At 45.5% G+C, this 19,398-nt stretch overlaps 1 protein-coding gene and 1 long non-coding RNA gene across 5 annotated transcripts; one reads left to right on the forward strand and one right to left on the reverse strand.

Moving 5' to 3' along the window:
• Positions 1-352: 352 nt before the first annotated feature.
• DDB2 (damage specific DNA binding protein 2) lies at positions 353-15,866 on the reverse strand. 3 transcript variants are annotated; one of them, XM_067296373.1, is made up of 11 exons: positions 15,720-15,866; positions 14,878-15,064; positions 12,237-12,367; positions 10,951-11,142; positions 8,083-8,240; positions 6,879-6,978; positions 4,792-4,969; positions 3,123-3,268; positions 2,674-2,838; positions 2,313-2,358; positions 353-1,589 (listed from the first exon to the last, which is right to left on the reverse strand). In XM_067296373.1, exons 1-11 carry the CDS (start codon positions 15,858-15,860, stop codon positions 1,339-1,341), a joined length of 1,695 nt encoding a protein of 564 aa, XP_067152474.1. In that variant the 5' UTR covers positions 15,861-15,866; the 3' UTR covers positions 353-1,338. The 3 variants fall into 3 exon arrangements, with proteins under 3 accessions (XP_067152474.1, XP_067152476.1, XP_013815039.1); XM_067296375.1 differs by lacking the exon at positions 8,083-8,240 and adding an exon at positions 9,956-10,101; XM_013959585.2 differs by lacking the exon at positions 15,720-15,866 and adding an exon at positions 15,177-15,451.
• A 124-nt stretch (positions 15,867-15,990) lies between these two features.
• On the forward strand, positions 15,991-19,037 carry LOC106498200 (uncharacterized). 2 transcript variants are annotated; one of them, XR_001294914.2, is made up of 3 exons: positions 15,991-16,044; positions 16,138-16,565; positions 18,642-19,037. It is a non-coding gene; the product is annotated as an uncharacterized lncRNA (long non-coding RNA). The 2 variants fall into 2 exon arrangements; XR_001294913.2 differs by lacking the exon at positions 18,642-19,037 and adding an exon at positions 17,102-17,180.
• The last annotated feature ends 361 nt before the right edge of the window (positions 19,038-19,398 follow it).

Raw genomic sequence — 19,398 nt, forward strand, 5'->3', positions numbered from 1 at the left:
TCTCCAAGAGTTCATATAGGGCTAGCTCCTATGTACTCAGTGTTGAAAAACAGGCAGAACTTCTTACAGTAAGCTCCCTTTCAAGGTAGGTGCAGGGAATTTCATCCCTGATTTACAGTCCCATGTACAGCAGAGTGCAAAGTGACATAACTTTTTTTGGCTGCAGCAGCCATGTGTAGATATCAGCTTATAACACAACTTGTCTAACTCGGAGGGATCCTTTGTAGACACAGTGCTGGGACTGATAACCCCACCACTGTTCTACCTCTCTTAGCCCTCCTGCAGAAGGGTCAATACTTTCTTCTCACCTAGAGAAAACAGTTAGTAGAATGCTCAAAGCAGCCACTCTATATCAAAGAAGAATTTCAGTTTAGTACAAAACTTTATTAATATCAATACTGCAAAACTATAAAAGTGAACATAGAATCTGAGCAGGTTTGGAGCCTAGTCCCATCCATCAACCTCTGGGACAGCAGCAAAGCCCCAGACAGCTTTGTAAACAAACTAGAAAAAGCAAAACTTTTTAAGTTTAACAGCAGTCTTGAGATTTGGCTCTGCGAAAGGATGTTTGGAAGAAACTCCTCATTTTTGCTTAAAAAACACTCCTATACAATGTTCCGAAGCACATAGGCATAGATGAAAAAATTACCTAATGTGTGCCATAAAAGAGTAGAGCTCTGAAAATAAAAACTACAGAATCAGTAGGGTCTCAGCTCAGTACTGCCCTTGCATCCCATGAGGCAGATAAAGAGCTCTAGCATCATATTGTTCTTCACGGTCTAGTTAAATAGCTGCAAGCACAGAATAGGCTAAGTTTGAAGTTTTGACAGAAACACAGTCTGCAAAGAGCTTGCATATGGAAGAGGTTGGTGTTTCCTACATCACCCAAGCCACCCATCACCTCTCCCCTATGAACATTCTACCTTTTCAGGACATGAACCTAGTCAGCAAAGGCTTTCTCAGCTCAGTTTGACTAAAATGAGCTGGGGATCCTGTCGTGAGCTGCTCCACAGCACACTACAGAAAATGGTAACCTCCAACAGAGTGATGACAAGCAGATGGGGTAGGCTGGAAGCATTAACCTCAGTGGGGCCTGATAACATCTCTCCATGGCCTAAAGTTTTCCTAGGGCCTCAGAAAATGGGTGGTAACCTAGTCTGGAGGAGGAACTGAGTGCCGACACAACTCACTAGAAGGAGAAGCAAAGGGAATCAGGGAAGCAAGATCAGATCCAGAGAGGAAGGACAAAGTAGAAGGTTAATGCCCTGCAAGGCTTATGCTGCCCACTGGTAGCACTGAATTTGTCCTCTGTGATCCAGAAAGGATCAAAATACTAAATCAGTTCTCTAGATCCTTCCCTTTTCGCTTCCTTCCCTGTGATTTGGAATCTTTGCTCTTTGTTTTTGCCTCTTCCACTTCCCAAGACAGTAACTTAGTTTTGAGTTTGCTTGTCCCCGGGTTTGCCTGCCTTTGCCCTCCACGTCTGGACAAACTCCGGCTTCCAAACCCCTGTTCTGTCATGGCTTTCAAAAGATGTTCTTGCTTCTTGGCCACCATCTCTTCCCGGCTCCAGATCAGAATATTAAAGCCTGAGAGGAAAAATTAAACACCCTGCCTCAGAAATTCTATATCCAGTATAATACCATAGATATAATGTAGAGTTGCTGTCTATGTCAGTTAAGTGCCAGAAATTCAAAATGCTTAGTCTGTTCTAAGCTATTTCCTAGGCACAGAGGGTGGGAAGTTATTTGGTGCAGATACTGTCTCCACATAGCCATAGAAATTTGACATAATTAAGAAACATAATTGAGTAATTCCTAATCCCCTATCTGTCACAAGTGTGAGGCCCGAATCTAAAGCCAGCTCCCTTAATCCCAGACAGCCTAGGAAAGCCTGAGTATTCTTGGCTCTGAAGCCTGAGAAATGAGGCAAGTAAACAGAAGGGAGAGGGCTGCAGCCTAGCAGGAAAAAGCCTTTTTTTCTATCCTGTTTCTCCCACTGTTACATGGCCGGCAGATGGCAGCAGCTCCCTGCTCGGGGAGGCTATTTTTTTTCCTCTGGACTTCATGCTCTCAGGGATGTTTCAAAGGAGGTGACTAGCAACCTGTCTTGTAACTGCAAAGGTGGGAGATTGAAAAGAAGGTCTTGATCTCTTTTACAGATGAATGAAATTAGAGATTGCCACTGGCAGACCTGTAAGTGGGATTTGGGAACCCATCACTCACAGCTTGCTTTAGTCTGGAGGAACAAGCATGCCCTTTTCTGGGACTGGAACACACTAGAGCTTAGTGCCTCAGGTTCTCTTTACTTACCCATGCCAGAGGCCAGAGTGTCTCCCATAGGGTTAAATTTATTGAGCTGCAAATGGAAACACAATGACAGTCTGTAAGAGCATCACTGCTTATATAACAGTCATAAGAGCATCGCTGCTTATGTAACAGCAAAAAACAATCTGGAAACCAGAACATTCCCTAAAGAATATTACAGAAAACCCACATATGACCATGGAACAGCCCTGCTCAATTCAGCAGCTTTAGCTGGCAGCCATAGCTCCATGAGAGTGCGAGTCTGTCACAAGTAAGGAGGATATTTCTATTGTTTCAGTCCCTAAAAAGTATTTCTCAGTCACAGTTCAATACACCACAGTCCTTCTAGCTGCAGTGCCCAACTCACCGAGATTATACCAGATGCATTTGGGTCATGGAGCTGACACACCATCTCTCCAGTGTTTCCATCAAATATATCCACAGTCCGTAGCTCATTCACTGTATACCCTGGGAACTTAGGGTCTGGGTAGCGACCTGCTACAATGAGGTCATAGCGAGGGTGCCACGTTGCCTAGTCATAGAGCAGAGGGATGGAAAGGTAGAGAAAGGGGCAGAGCTCACACTGATGCACACCAGGAACTAAGAGCTGGCAGTATGAACCACAGCAGTTTATATATCCCACCCAGAGCCTGAGTAACGCAAGCATCATCAGAACAGCACTCTGCTGGGAGTGCAGCAGTGTTAACATCGACCAGCCACCAACCTATCCTGACTAGAAGTCAAACCGTTTCTTTTACAACTTGCTGCTAGCACCAAGTTTGATACCCCTTCTCAGGCTGTACTGGCTTAACTCACCTTGATAGGTGTGAGGTGCTGGAATTGCCGATGTGGATGTGGGATCAGATGCTGTGGCTTGGTCCAGTCTGAAGATGAATAAACCCTGATTTCACTGTGCTGGTCTGTGGTCAGGAGCTTGGCTCCATCTGTCGGGCTAAAGTAAGCTAGGAAAGGGGGACAATAAAGTGAACAAAAGATCACAATGCTGTGATTGACAAGAAACATAAAAGCCTGACTGGATACCCATTAATACATCTTTGATAGGGATCTGAATATGGCCATGTGTCCCAACAGACAAGACTTTACTCCTCTCATCAAAGAACTCAGACCTCTTGTGAACAGTAAGTTGAAACCTACAACGCTCCATTAGATAGAAAGAATCATTTTCATTTTAAAGTTACAGAAACAGACATTGCAAAGAAAGGGGCTTGCTCAGTCAAATGGAAAGTTAGTGGAACAGCTCAAAACAGACCCCTGCAATCCGGACTTCCACAAACAGGTACAACCATACACCCAAAGAACAGAGCCAAAGTCATTTTGAGTCCCATGCCCTGTTTTTGCCAAAGGAACTGCCCCAATAAATTCAGTTTTCTAATCACAACCACTGCTGATGCTTCCACCCAAACCCCTCAAGGCACAGTTCCAGTTTTCCATGGACAGTCTAAAACTGCGGTTGCTGCCCTATCCCCTTCCCTGCCTCTGGCCACACATTCCCACTGCCTTCCTTGCTTTGGCATTAGCAAGTGTGCAACCTCCTATCTGACTGAAAGCTAACATTGCAACAACAACAAAAGCTGACTCTCTGAGCAGACTCTCTGAAAGGCTCTTCATCCCAAGTACCAACACAAAGAAGACAGCAGGCATGCAGGGCTGTCATTTCAGCAAAAAGGCAGTCAGAAATTGGTTGACAGTGACAGTGAAATTCTATCTTTAGGGTGCAGTTCCACAGCAACTTAAGCAAACCTAAATGAGAGCTACTGGCATTTCATTCTCTTCTCTATCCCAGGCCACACATATCTGACCCCTATCCTTTGTACTGGCAGTCCAGCTGCTGTTATTTTCAGTTTTCAGCTGATTCAAGTCCCTTACCACACAGCCTCTGAGTACAGGGGCCAGCACAAGAGAGGAGACTGCAGTGCATGGCTGAGGGTGGAGGGACATCTCCGTGGCAGTCCCACTTTAGATCTACTTAAGCTGCCATGAAACCACACTCTCTGCAAAACTTGCAAGGTGGTACTGCAGAGAATAAAGAGCATTGAGCTACCTAGGATAAGTCTGTCATAAACCACAAAGACAACACGTTTAAGTATCCTTCCATCATCAACAGCAGTTCAGAATTATGTACTCAGAAGGTAAAAGACAGGTGTTAGCAAGTTACATCGACATTCTCCTGAAAGACTCTTAGGTAAAGTTCATATTCAATGCCTGCATTTAAAAATTACATGACACTTGAACAGTTTGTAACTGATTGTATTGAGGCTTGCTCCAAAATAGTCTGATCTTTTAAAAAACACACAGAGACAACTGGAAAAAACAGAATACCAACTCACACTTTCGGGAAGAAGTGCAAGAGAGAACCCAAAAATCAGTGAATATAGGCTCCAGACAAAAAGGAGAGCAAGAAAAACACATGAATGAGCAGTTCAGCAGACATCCATACAGAGAAATCCCTATCTCATGAACTTACCTGCATTGACAGGTTTGTCATGAGGAAGCACATGAAGAAAATTTGTTTTGTCTTTGATGTTCCTCAGGTCCCAGATTTTGACTGTCTGGTCCACAGAGGCTGTGGCCAACAACCACTCACATCGAGAGTTAAACTCCACATGAGTCACTTTCTTCTTGTGTAATTTCAGCTTCCAAATCTGCAGCAGAGGAAACAGAAAATCATGCAGGAAAGAAAAATAAAGGACGAGAGTAAAGAAATGGAATAATCTATTAGTGCCAAGTGAAGAGGTCATGCATTTACAAACTAAGAAAAATGTCTATAATACAACAAGAGTTTATCTGCTGGAAACAAGAAAGGACAAGAATGACCTTGGAAACCATTTAACTATAGGAGGACTCTGATCCACCACTTTATTAAAGCTACAAGAAAGGAAAATGTGATCCCTGGTTCATGGGGGAAAGCGTTAGTGCCATTGCACAAAGCAAGACCTCATCTGGAATACTGCACATTGTGCCAGTCTTCCACCTGCAGAAAGGTTAAAATAAATTGGAACAGTTACAGAAATGGTCTGAAAAGATAAGGTGAAGAATGAATGGCCTGCTTCATGGAAGAAGACCAAAAGAGCTTTGTAAAGTAAAAATGAAGGCTGAGAGGGGATATAATTTCCTTCTAGAAATATGACAAAAAAGAAACATGAGGGAAGGAGAAATATTTCCATTAACAAGAACAATTGGGTATAAACTGGCCATGAATAAATTTATACCGGAAGTCACGAGACTATTTCTAAACAAAGGGGTAAAGTAGGTCCATTCTCCCTGTAATAGCGGGCAGAACAAAATCAAAACAAACCCTAAATGTTTTTAAGATAGACTATAATAAATGTATTAAGTGGCTACAGGACTGGGCATCCCAGGAGGTCTTCTTCTGGTCCTGTGTCCCTATTTTCATCTAAATGAGGCAGCATCTGAGATTTCTGACATACCTTAATTATCATTTAGTCTTAGTGTTCCCATCATGAAGATGGATATCCCTTGTCAGTTCAGAGCATAAGGATTCACTTGTCAGAAATATATTAACCCCTATTAAGGCAATCAATGCTGGGGAATAAACACACCTTGGTTATGATCCCTGTAGCCTTTAAAATGGAGAGCTGTAGTTTCAGGGCACATCAGAAGCAAATATGAGAACTACAAGCACTGAAGTACAGTACTTTTGTCTCTTAGCAGCAGTGACAAACAGGAGAAACTCAGAGATAAAGAAAATCATGAAGTGGTTTTCCACAGTTGCCAGGAAAGGGGAAAGCATGCATCTCCCAAATGCAGAAAAGACCATCACATTCTTTCAGGAGAAAAAAAAAAGGAGAAAGGAAGCAACTAGCCTTGAATGAGCATGATTTATTTGGAGTACTCATGACTCTACCCACTAATTTACACAATTTCTCCACCCACAGCTCTTGGGGTGGCAAACTCTCACAGACATTACCCTTACAGAGGGGAGAAATGGTGATTTCATTCTCTTGTGCGGCAGGCTATGGTAAGCAGGGCCGACGGCAAGTCTACCCTCTCAGTAGGCTTCTGCACTACTCTGGATTAGCAGGAACAGCCTGCCCTCTCGTGTCTAATAGCAGTAGTGCAATTTCTATCCCAACATTTGCTTAATTACTGTTGGGTACTTACTCCGAGATCACAGAAGGGTGTCCAGCAAAGCAGTATTTCCAAATGACTCCCATTAGTGCATAAAGTTTTTAGAAGCATGAAGGTTGCTGGCAGAGGGTGCTTACATCTTCAGATTACCCTATAACTACTCTTCCCAATAGTCAATTACTCTTAAGGAAGGGGCAGCTTATCACACAGTCCCTAATCATGAATTGTTACTAGTGTGCTCACAAATGTGAATATTTCTTGTGAATGGCAGACATGGAGGAAGTCCCACCACCTAGATACTCAGTGGACTCATCTTGTGCAAGGTAACTTGCTCCTCCTTCCAGAGGCCCCTGCAGTCTCAGCTTACAGTAAAACCCTACCGACCAGAAACAGAGTATGATCAGAGAGCACGTGAGCCATCAGGATTCCCGTAGAGGAGACACTGCATGGAGCCATACCAACCTCTTCACCAGAAGTACTGAGCAGGACCACGTTGCCTATGTTATCGCCTGTCACCACAGCACGGCAGCTTGCAGACACATCAACACTGCAGTACCAGCAACTAGAGGGAAAGATACAGAGTCAGTGCTGCCTCCTACAGGCATTGGGAAGCAGGGGAGTTCTGGTTCACATCTTTTTCTGTCTCTGACTAGGGAGACTGCAACAGATTGCAACTGCCATCTCCTGCCTGATGCCGTGGGCCTGAACTTCAGGCAGAGGGCCAAGCTTATCGGGAGAGCTTTCTGTTGATGATGAAATATGGAATAATTTCCAAGTCATTTGCCAAATGCTCATTAGATGGAGTGTGACATGTTGGGACAGTGGAACACAATTGAGGCTGAAAAGCCACCTGGCACTTGCCCTGTATACACCTTGGGAAAGATCAGAACACCCTTGTGATGTTGACAAACGTACAGGAACAGCTTTAAAATGAGGTTTTCCACAAAACAGTGAAGCAGCAGTAAAGAAAAGACAAAAGCTTTGGACTGGAAAATTGCACCTCTAGAACTGCTCCAGGAAACAAAACCAAACAGAGACTTATCCGATACAGATGTACGTTTTAATCCCAGCTCCAATGGGAGGGTGGGGGAAGCGAGAGTGAATTCTGGATCCTTTGGGAACTTGTTGGGAAAGCTTCACTTTTGTAGGAATGACTTATACTAGAATTCATGGCCGTGGAAATTACCACGGCAAGCCTGACACCTCCAGAAGGGCAGCCCGGTTAACTCTGTAAGCTCACACTCAGGAATTTTTTTTTGGCTTTCCTATGCTTCCTGAGCTGCTAACCTGCACAGAAACCACAGAACACTGATCGTAATGAAGAGAAGGAAGTTACTGTGCTCTTCTTGCCTCTTGCTTTATAAAGTGAAAAGCGCTGTCAGCATCTGCAAGACGCCAGAGGGTGTCACCAGAAAGTGACACCAGATGGTGCATGCAGCATGTTTGGCTACTGCAGAAGCCTAAGTGCCCTGCGGCTGTCTAGCTCGTCACCCACCCTGCAGGTTCCAGGTTGGGACCAGGAGCTGGTCTCCAAGCTCCCTTACAGAACCAATTCATGCCAAGAGCCTCCTAATCCTGCAAAGAAGCAGATGTCAGAGAGCAGAAGAAGAACCACAGCGGTAACAGCAAGGAGCAGACATTCAGCCTTGCCCTGCTCCCTTCTCACCAAACATCATGGCCACGGTCCAGGGCATGGGAGATCACCTGCACCGCTCTGCCCTCAAGGTCCTGCAGACTTAGGGTGCCATCCCCTGATGCCACATAAAGCTTCACTGCCTCATAGGGACTGAACTTGATGTCTCCGAGAGAATCTCCTGGCCCTTTCTGGAACACACACAAAGCCAAGAGGCACCAAGGTTACAATGGAAGACAGAATCTTAATCCAACACTCATCCCCTGGAACATGCTGCTGGTTTCCCTTGGTACAATACACTAAATCACTGAAGTATGTTTCCTGACAGGAGAAACATATACGAACTGTATTTTTTCTAACCTGTTTTCAATCTGAGCACATGCATTCTGAGCCTATAGGTTCAACTCCATCATTTTGGGCTGCAAACCTCATTAGCAGCACTGCTTCCTCTGCTACAGAGGGTAGGATGAACCTGCAGTGAACCATCTGGCTCAGCCCAGGCTTAGGAGATCGCAAGCAAAACCAGCACCATTCCAGGTAGAAACCACAGGAAATCTCATGGCAGCCCTGCACCAAGCTCTTCTTACAGACTTCATTCACCAGTTCCCCACAGGTTGCTTCCACTACCATATCTGATCTTTCCCAAGGTATCAGCAGGAGGGATGAGAGCTGTTCAAGGAGAAATCTTCTGCTAACTACACGGCACAGGGACCTTATCCCAAGACTGGCTACCCCCAGTTGGTCTACTGACCCAGCATGTGGAAGCCTTAGACAAACAGAGACAGAAAAGGCACTAACAGGGAGTCCCAAAACCCTTTGATGCTCAAATACATTCCATCTGCTGCTCACAGAGCAACTACTTAACAAAGTCTCACTCTAAATACTAGCTTTCAAGAAGCCAGTGAAGACGAAAAAAGCCCTTCCATAGAGCTTGCCTGTACTCACAGCAGTGGGAGGAGCATGGCACGCTGTTTCAGATCCAGGCATCATTACTGTGATCAGTAACAGGCATTAAACTGGGATGCAAGACCCTCCTGCCCAAGGGTCTAGTCTGTCCTTCCCTGCTCATCTGGCCAGTCACCTGAGCACTGCTTGGGTTCACCTTCTGCTCTATGAGAAGGCTGCAGCTGGAGCAGCCAATCTGGAAACCAACCAGGACACCTGCTACTGGAAAGAAGCAGGTGGGGAAAACTGAAAGGGTAAAGAGGAGGCTAGTCCAGATTTCTCTAACTCACCTTTAAGCACTGAATTGAAGTAACTAAGTTAGAAGCTCAGGATTCCTCAGGAGTCACAGAAAGAGCAGCACTCTGAGAGGGTGATTCTGAGCAAGCAGCCAGAATTGCCTACAGAGATCTATTTCCTCTTTCCTTTCATTACTGAGGGAGACAGACTCTTAACTTTGATCAAGCGCCAAAAGTTAGCTGGGATGAATCGAGATAACACCTTGGACCACTCAAAGTCAGTGGTGATTGTGTAGGAGCACTGAGGGGACTCCATAAGTTGCCCTATAAAAACCATCTGGCAGCAAGCAGCATTGCTAACAGGTCTGCAGCTTAGACAGTTCCCAGGACACAGAGCTATGGGAGGCATAAGAAAATACAGCTGAGGAAATCCACTGGCAACCCCTGCCTCCCCATGTACAACAGGAAAAAGAAGCATCAAAGAGTCCCTCCCCTTAATGAAGCAAAGGTCTCTCTGACCCACCACCCTGCTTCAGGGAAAAATAAGAAGGGAGAGCAAGCCTCTCTGGAAGACAGAGGATCCCTGAAATTTAGAGGATAAAGGAGACGTATGTGGAGAAGAGGAAGCCCAGCTCTCACATATTAGAGACAAACACATCTCTCTCTCTCTCTTTGTAGCACTCCTGCCAGCAGGACACAGAGGCCCAAAAAATTGTATTTCTTACTCCCAGTCCTCGGTGCTGGTGAAGACCCGGAGAGTATTGCCATTAAAATCCTGCAGAGTGGTAGTGCCGGCAACTGACGATGTGTACAGCTGACTAGGGTTAAAAGGGTTAAACTTCATTCCTGTGATGGCCCCTCCAGCTCCCATCTACAATGAAGGGGATGAACACAAGAAAAATCCACTGAGTGATGGGGAAGGAGGAAAGTGCCTTCTGTAACTTTACATTCACTGCTATGTCCTCAACACCAACAGCGAAACACACCACAGCCCTTCAGGAGGCAAAGACAATCATGCCCACACGACAGCTGCTTGGGCAGCTGCCCTCCCGAGAGAAGAAAACTCTAACTCTTCCAGTCCCCAGGCAATGTATTCCTTGGTTGGCAGGCACCACACTATCTACAAAAAGAAAAAAAGATGACCCTGGAATTTTTGGAGGATAAACCTCCTCCCAGTATATATCCACGTTACTTTAGAAAGGGGGCAAAAGTTGCGGAGCACGAATGGGCAATGGTTGAATGTAACAATAAGGGGGCATGCCAGCTACAGAAATCATTCATTCTACTTTAGTTTCTCACTTCAGATGAAGGGACTTTGTTTCTCCCCACTCAGATAGATATTTCTTCCTCTGTTACAGAATAAGAGGTAAGCAGAGAAAGATCAAGACCTAAAACAGACAGACCCTCTCTGCATACTTGTTTCTGGCTTCTCTTTAAGATAACTGTTTCATCAGTTGCTGAATTATTCTCCCACTGAACACATGCCATGGACTGCTTCATTATGAATTCACTCAACATGCCTCAGTTCTCCCCAGGGCTAGAACAGTCTGGGTCTCAGGAACAGATGTGCTGTTGCACCTCAATTCTGTCCCACGGTGCTGGCTGCTCTGCAACCCAAGACCCTTACGTGCTTCTCATAACAGATCTCAGTTTTGATCTGCAGTACTTGGTGGTACTCCAGTTTTCCCCTCCTACCCATTCCACACGCCCAGGGACTTACCCCTTTAATGAAGCAGGTTTTATTAAGTACTTCATAGTCCCAAAGGATGATGTCTCCACCTTTGGAACCGACAGCTACAGTACTGGGGTGTGTCGGATGCCATTCCAGGCAAGTCACTCTCCTGTCAAAGGGACTTGCTGTTCGAAAAAGGCAGTATGAGGTGAGAGAACGCAGAAACGGCAGCTGCAGACACTGTTACAAAAATGAAGAGAATTAATACTTTTGCAGGGATCCCTGAATACTTCTGCATAACGAGTGCCAATAATTTCAAATTGCCACTAGTGTTAGTACATTCACATAAAATGCTAAGCTTCTCTGTGGAATGAAGAGAACATGCTGTCCCAGGGAAAACAGCCTGGGACCCAACAAATCCCCATCAGCCATAGCGGTCAGAGAGCAACAGAGAATTGAGAAAAAACACCTTTTAAACAATGTACAGGGAACTAAGCCTCTTGGGCTGCACTTAATAGGCAGGATAATTAATATCAACAAGGAAGGACAACACGCCTCCTTGCTCCAGAAAAAGGCTCTGGTGACCATCTATGAATTTAGTGAGTATCCAAAAATGTTATCATCCAGAGATATAATATTATGGTCCTCCATCCAAACTGCTTGCAGCTCAACAATACCGCATAAGAAAGAAGGAATTAAACACTTGGAATAGGGAATGAGAAACCATGATAGGATCATATTGCTATTCAGCTCAGATATGGGTATTGCTGGACGGGCTTTCAATATCATTTGGATACTTAAAATAGATAAATCACCTAGAAGATAAAATTAGCCCAAGTGCTTCTTCTTAGCTATGGATGCTACAAAAAAAGTTACTTTTTTAATGAAAGAAGAAATATGACACTGAAAACCAATAAAAAAGTATGGGCTTGATGAAATATGGCTATGGAGAGGGCAAATCAACACCAATACTAGCATCATTAGCAAAGTAGAGCAGGTACAAAAACAATCAGACAAAGCACTCAGATTAATGTGTGAAAGCAGCACTGGGCAGAATCTCAAATGAGAGAGCAGTAACTTTAAATATGACTCAAGGAAGCACAGAATTAACAGAGGATAAAATGTAGGGTGACAAGGCCATGTCAATGGAAAGAGAAAGCCATCTCAGCACTTGCATTTTACAGGATTAAGAAACATGAGGGTGTGTCAGACTCTGAGCCACAAACCATGTCTGTGAGGAACTTTACGCCACTTTCAAGTGCCCTGCTCGTGTTCAAGATGTCTTTTGTAGAAAACTGAGATGTCCAACAGGTCATAAAGGAGAAACTGCTTACCTGCCTGAGCTGTGCCCGGATGGAGCCTCCCAGCATGTTCTGGTAGACATAATGAACAATGCTGCACTGCCTCTCCAGCTGATGCAAAAGGACTCTGGTGTTTCTGATCATGGACCCACCTCTACTCCAACCTGCCAGAAAGCCAAAGAGTAAAACTTACTGACAGCCAATGCCTGTCGCACGCATTCAATAATTAACATGGGAACCTGCCCGCATTTGCTACTAAATCCAGGGCAAACTCCAGCCGCAAGAGAAAAGACTCCAGATGGTTCTTACACATCTAAGGCACAGCAGCCCCTGCAACTATGGAGTCCAGTGCTTCCAATAGCTTGTCAGAGCTTTGCCTATGCTTCCTCTTGTTAAACCTTTCTTCTCCTCACCAAAGATTTATCACAAAGAGAATAGGAGGGGACTAAAGACATGTCACAGGTGGTACTTCTCTTGGACAGTTTACAACCTGAATGGTTCCTACCCAAACACAACGAAGCTATCTAAACCCCCAATGGCTTGGAAATGTGCCGTGGGAGGGAGTGAACTCCTGCTTACAGCAGAGGGAAGGTCAGACCTGTGACCAGCAGAACAGCAACACCTGAGAATTCCCCAAGCATAGCAACATATGAGTTCCCATGCAGTTCCTGAAACGCCTGCTAGTGAATCAGAATATTCGATCTGCTTGTGCTGGAGCCCATACAGCCTGCCTACAGCACTGCGAGTTTTGTTTTCGACAATAGACTTGCTGACGCCTCATTGCCTGAAAACCTTTCTGTTCAGGGTGAGTTTTGCTGAGAGCACAGCCTGCTTCAATATTTTGTTCATGTTCCAAGTTTTATCTTCAGGGACCGTTACATGAAAACAGGATCTGTTCAGTCCCATGTCTGTGATCTAATCATCCCCATGGCAATGGTCCATAACACCCCAGGGGATATAGATGTCAAATGGGAAAGAAGCATTTCTTAAGAAACAAAAATCCTATTTTCATGTAAGGATACTAATAAGAAAATAGGACTAAAACACAGATATCATCCTTTATGACTAGAAAGCAAACAAAATCCTTCTTTAACACAACACCGTAGCCTACAGATGCATTGGTGTGACATTAAACTTCTTTACTCATGTGCCAGCATAGCAGGCACTTGTCACACCTGCTGAAATAGGTATAAAAACATCTCTATTCTAATTCCTTGTTTTCTCAGAAGAGTTAGCATCCTCAGTTCTTTCTTCAAAGGTGATGGCTAGAGGGGTATTTTTTCATATTTGGTTTTGTTAGGAAGGATAATTCGTTAAGAAACAAACTTTGAGACTTTTCTGAATCGCGGGAAGAAATGTTTTTGATTGCAAGAAACTGAATCTCTTTTATGTTACTCAGGGGAAAAAAAATCATTTTTTCCAAAGTATATAAAAATCAAAACTGGGACACAGAATGGAAAAGCTCAAATGCAAAAGTTTTTGTCTTCTTGGTTTTAAGAAAGATATAAGGGAAAAATATGCTTGGCCTCATTTTCCCAAAGTACTGGCCACTTCCAACTCCCTTTGAATCTTATGGGAACTGCAGATGCTCAACAAATCTGAAAATCAGGCCATGAAGTTATACTGAAAATCTTGTAGCTAAATTCACTATAGAAGATGTGCTAATTATCCACCATCATAAGCAGAACTCTTTTTAAACAGAGTATTTTGCCTCCATTCACTATTCACACTGTCAGCTGATCTGAGGGTTGGAGTTATACACCAGAGAATGGGAATGTACAAAATGGCAGAACTCCTGTATCACTGAATAAAAAAAAAAAGTAATTTCTGGATCCTTATCCTTAAAAAAAATTTACAGAAAGTGTGTACTATTTCCACACAAGGCAATAACTCTAGTGGTCTCCTAAACAAAATATGGAATCAAAAGTAATGTCTGTGGAAACATGAAAACAATCATTTGTCTATCTGAAGCCTATACAACTTTCCTGATAATGCAAAGCATTAATCTTTCCAATATCTAAGAACTCAGTCACTTCCCTCTCATTACAGCAAAAATGTTCAAGAGATGTTTTGCTAAGTAACATACTAGTGGGGAAAAAAAAAACGCACATGAGAAGTGACTAGTGGACTTATGCCCAGACTAATATAAGTATCTAAATACAGAGGTGGAAAGGATTTGGCCTTCCCACCTACTGTAGGGAAAGTCAGAATATGAAAACATCAAGTGGAAATGCCAGTTTAGACTGTGTGCTGTAGGATGCCAAGTTTACAATTACGAACCTGCACTAAGAATTACATGACAAAAACAATACAAGGATTGGTCTGGCCTACAATAAAGCCGACATCGGGTAATTCAGGAATTCCACAGAACTTAATCACCCCCCAGTGAGCTGCGATAGAGACTTCAGTGAGCAGGCATCTAGCAAGGGGTAGCGACTTTCAGAATGAAACATGCACACACAGGCACACTCATTAGACAGATAATTGGAGGATGTAATACCCCAATACGCATCTGTGTACCACTTAATCCTTAATCCTTAATATAATCCAATCCAAACACTCATGTTTGAACAGGCTTCAGGCTTGCTGGCATCTTCCCTCTTCAGCTAGTCGATACCTGTCATTTAGTGTAAAACTGGTTGACAAAAACAGCAAGAATCTGAGGAAACATTACCGATTTTCTCTGGGGGTTTGGATGTTTTTCTCACAAAAAACCTCTTTGCTTGTGGCTCATTCTCTATTTCTTCATAGTCTTGTTTCCTTTTCCCAGCTGATTTTGCCTGCTCCTCTGGCTGATGCTCATGTGTCCTCCCATGGTTCTTGTCCTTGGGCTGGTTCTCTGGAGCCATTCTGTCTGACCACTAAAAGCAAACAGAGCGTGGAAAGTAAGACTGGCATTGCGCTTTGAGCTAGAAGACGGAGAAGAAAACGGGAATGAAACATGTCCCAGTGGTCTGAAAGTAGCGATTATACCTGTGCCCTCTTCTGTCAGCGTGACACTAGTTTTTTGTCGTGCTCTGCTGGAGCACTGGAGTCCTGGAGCAGATTCAATGAACTCGTCTTTGTTCACGTATGAAAATGAATGTATCCGAAAGCGTTCGAGTATGTTTTGACAGATGTGCTTCTACAGAACTTTTAAGCTTAAAACCCACAGATCTGCGAAGCCACATAATGCCGTAACTGTTTCTCTGGGAGCTCACAGCGAGCTCTCTGGATTCGGGTGAGAAGAAGAGCGGAGCTTTCGCCAGGACGAGGAGGCCTTGGCCGGACGCCCCAGGGTGCTCAGCAGGCCCTTCCCGCCCCGCGGCCCCGCGGCCGCCACCCGCCGCGTGGCCCGCACTGCCCCGCGGGGGCCCGGCCGCGGCGGGAGCAGGCAGCCGCGGGCCCTTTGCCGCCGCGCCGCCTCCTCCCGCCGCCCCCGGGCCCGGCCCGGCCCCGCCGCCGCTCCAGGCCTCGCCGGCGCGGGGCCTCCCCGCGGCGCGGCCTGGCGCGGCCGGGCCCCCCGCGGCCTCTCACCTGCGCTCCGGCGGCCTCGGCTCCCCCGGCGCCGCCGGGCGGCAGCGGGCCCCTCCCCGGCGGTTTCATAAGCGGGGCGGGGAAGCGGGGCAGCGGCTCCCCCCCCTCCGCGGCAGCCCCGCCGGCCGCCGCCGCCGCCATGGCGGCCCGGCGCGGCCCCTCGCGGCGGGCCCCGGCGCAGAGCCGCCGCGGGGCGGCCCGGCAACGGCGGCGGGGCCCCGGCGCCCGGCTGCCCGGCGGCCGCGCTGCCCCCCCCCCCCCCCCCCCCCCGCGCCGCCCGGCCTGGCCGGCACCGGCTGCCCCGCGCCCAGAGCCACAGGCGCAGGTATCTCTGCGGTTATTGCTTGGCAGTTTATTATTTTCTTGAGCACAGGTCTTCTAAGCTTACTTTTTTTTTTTTTTTTCTTTTTTCAAACAGAGCGCCAGTTAGGGATATTGAAGCTGCATGGTAGGGGCCCGTAGCAACCAAAAAAAACCAAACTGCTTCGAAATACAGCTTTCACGAGAAGACACAACTTGAGTGTTAAGTTGTGTTGGAACTCAACAGGGGGGAAAAAAAAAGCAGCACTTTAAAGGTAGGTAGAAAACTCCAGGAAACGTAGGCTATGCAAACATTTCTAATTCGTGGCAAGGTAGCTCGGAGACTGCTGGATCTTATGCTACGAAGTGCGCAAAGAAGGCAAATGAAGAGCCCTGAGGCAGCGGGAGCTACGAGCACCACCGGCTGCAGCCGCCCCCATCTCCCACCTGCGGATGAGGCTGCCAGCTGCGGCGGGGCCTGCGGGAGCCCCTGTCCCCATGGAGCAGGGGCAGCCCGTGCTTCAGGTCTACCAACGGCTATCCCAAGTAAGTAAGGTCCAGTCATCCACGCAGCTGGCTATGAACACAGGTCCTAAAATATCTGTATGTAACCACTCCTTGGGTTGCTGTTGGGCTTTTTTTTTTTTTTTTTTTGCCATCATTACCTAGGTATTTTCTCACATATTAGAAAATGCATAGAAGAACTACTAAAAGAAACAACAAAGACCCAAACCACATGCTTTTTTGCTGGACTATAAAAACACTCTATTAGTCTCTGGTATCCTAAGACTAGGTATCAGAATGACACATAAAAAAGTCATAACCACTGACAGACAACACTTAATGTCTTTTTGAACGTATGTGTCAACCTGGTTAGCAAATTTTAATGTCTTATCAAGCATTTTTATAATACACAACATTCTCTGAGAACCTACCCATTAACAAGAAATAGTATTAGTAATAATTCAAAGTAGTACTTGCCTTCAGCCCTCAGAAGCCTTGAAGGCTTGATTTCCAAGAAGGGAAATAATATGGAAGAATATCCTTCTTCTCTTGACAGTGATTAGCAGTTTCATCTACAGGTTTGCAGAAGTCATCGGAGGAGAAGGCAGAATCTGTGGAGTTCATCAGGAATCACCAAAAAATTTCCAATTAAATTACATACTTCTTAACATCTTTTGCTTTTCAGATACTTTAAAAGGGTACATATCTAAGTTTGTAACTGAAAAATTAGGCCCTGATCCCAATCTTCAAGTGGATTGAAAGACTTCCAATTTCCATGATCTATGTATTAATCCCAAAGTAAACTCTGATCCTGTTATCCAAGTTATCTCCAGCAAAGATGTGCACTTTCTATCCCCATTCCACTCACCTTCCTCCAGGGTGAGCTTCCTTGTGCAGAGAACATGCAGAGTAACCTATGGATTTCCCACTCTGAGCTATCATGGCCAACATTGTTTTTAATCAATTACTAACAGCAAGTTTGCTTTCCCTCTAGAGAGTCACCAGATATTTTTGTAATTATTATTCACAAAGGACAAGAAGAGCAGATAACATACAAGTCATGCACAAAAGAAACCCCCTGACCCAGGGTTCCACAGATCAGTATCACTATGCTGGTACTAAGGACACACGGTGCACCCAGCACTCCAGAGAAAGAATAATTTGAAAAATGTTCTTAAATGTATTTACAGTCTCACACTTGTCAGGCCCAATAATAGTAACATCTGCAGTGAAGTCAGAGGAGTATAATTATGGGTGGGCAGGATATTAGCTTTATTTTTACAATGCCTTTTGTCTGACCTACAATTTTAGTAAAGTTCTGCCTTGGTTTTAGAACATGGTTCTCTATCACAGAATACAGCAGTCTTGTTACCAGGTCTGCTAAGCTATACTGTAATTAAGACCATCAACTTGATGGTATGTGTAATACTATTAGGTATTTTGCCTCCTTGTTGCCAGAATCTTTTTCCAAAGCATGAATGTTTTTGGCCACTTTAGTGTGACTACCGATGTAAAGAATACCATCACAGCAACCTGAATTTGGCCTGCATATGGAAGCAAGCCTGTATTCTACTAAAAAGTAGGAAAAAATGTATAATCCTGAAGAGATACAAGAGGGAGTAAATATCATGTTCTCTGACCTCCTTCCATCCCATGACCTTAACTAAGCTGCCATGTACCAGGAAAACAGACAAAAATGTCACTATTTTAATCACCTCATTTACCTGAGCAATCCATTTTCCCTAAGCTATTCCAGCCTTAGAGGAAAGGACTGAAGCAGCCATGTCATGCAGTACCCATGCCATTTAATCAGTATTGGTGAAAGGATGCAGAGGGCCAGATCCCAAATGAAAAGCATCTATTTTAGATGCTCTGTACTATCAATATCAGTATGAAAAACAGCATATGAAAACACAAGACAAATGCTGGATATAGTATATTAATCTATGACAGATTTTTCCTTTTTCCACACTTCACTAATATAAACAAAATTGGTAATGGAAATGAAATTTAATAATTGAATTGAATTAGGGAGCATCTATGCCAAAGAGGGTGTGTTTTTTTTATCAGTCAAATATGAAGTTGATGCTTATATTTTCAACTATGATTAACTTCTAGGAGAAGATAAAAATCTTCTGTCGCTTTTTGAAAGGATATTCATTGTAACACCAGCGCAGGGCCTTCTTATGGGTGCCCATCTTCCCAGGAACTCCACATACATTACAAGTGAGCCAAGGACTGGGACCAAAGCAAATTAAGCAGAATGGTTTCTAACATCTGCTTTCCAGCACAGGACTTCATCATACAGTATGGCTCCAAAGAGGCAGGAGCCCTGGTTTATGGCACGCTCTTCCTTCTGTGAGGCTCTCAGTCTTTCCTTTCGCCACTGATTGAATAAACATCACTGCGCGCTTGGAGCTGTGTCCCAAGTCACTTGGAAGCAAAGCAGGGGCAAGGGGCCAGCAGGGCCTCGCAGCTTGCCCAGCGCAAGCCTTGCCCTAGCGTCACGGCAAATCACACCCGAGGCCGGTGTTGGAAATGGAAACGGTGGCGCGCGAGCTCCTGGCGCTCAGCAGGAGCTGGTGTCCCCCGAGGGGCTGCGGGGACCTGACGACGGGGTGTGGAGCACGCAGAAGAAGGTTTTCAGAGGGAGAGCGAGGGCGGCGGCGCCCCGCCAGCTCTGCGGGGCTGGCCGTGGGGGGCCGCAGGGCAGCCGCTCCCCGGCCCCGGCGGAGGGGAGGCGCCGGGGGCCGCTCGGCCGCGCCGGGTCACCGGCCGGCTGCCGGGAGCCGGACCCCAACGGCGAGAACCCGGGGCAGACACGCGAGCCTAGAGCAGCGGGGAGAAGCCGCCACCACCCGCCTGGCCGGGCCCG

The sequence above is a fragment of the Apteryx mantelli genome, chromosome 4, assembly GCF_036417845.1.
Source record: "Apteryx mantelli isolate bAptMan1 chromosome 4, bAptMan1.hap1, whole genome shotgun sequence".
Taxonomy (NCBI): Eukaryota; Metazoa; Chordata; class Aves; order Apterygiformes; family Apterygidae; genus Apteryx; species Apteryx mantelli.

Coding starts and splice junctions, on each gene's coding strand:
- DDB2 (XM_067296373.1), bottom strand. CDS start 15,860: ATGGCGGCGGCGGCGGCCGGCGGGGCTGCCGCGGAGGGGGGGGAGCCG. Junction 15,065..15,719: donor CCGAGGCCGCCGGAGCGCAG/GTGAGAGGCCGC, acceptor GTTTGCTTTTAG/TGGTCAGACAGAATGGCTCC. Junction 2,359..2,673: donor ATGCATCTGGTATAATCTCG/GTGAGTTGGGCA, acceptor TTCCATTTGCAG/CTCAATAAATTTAACCCTAT.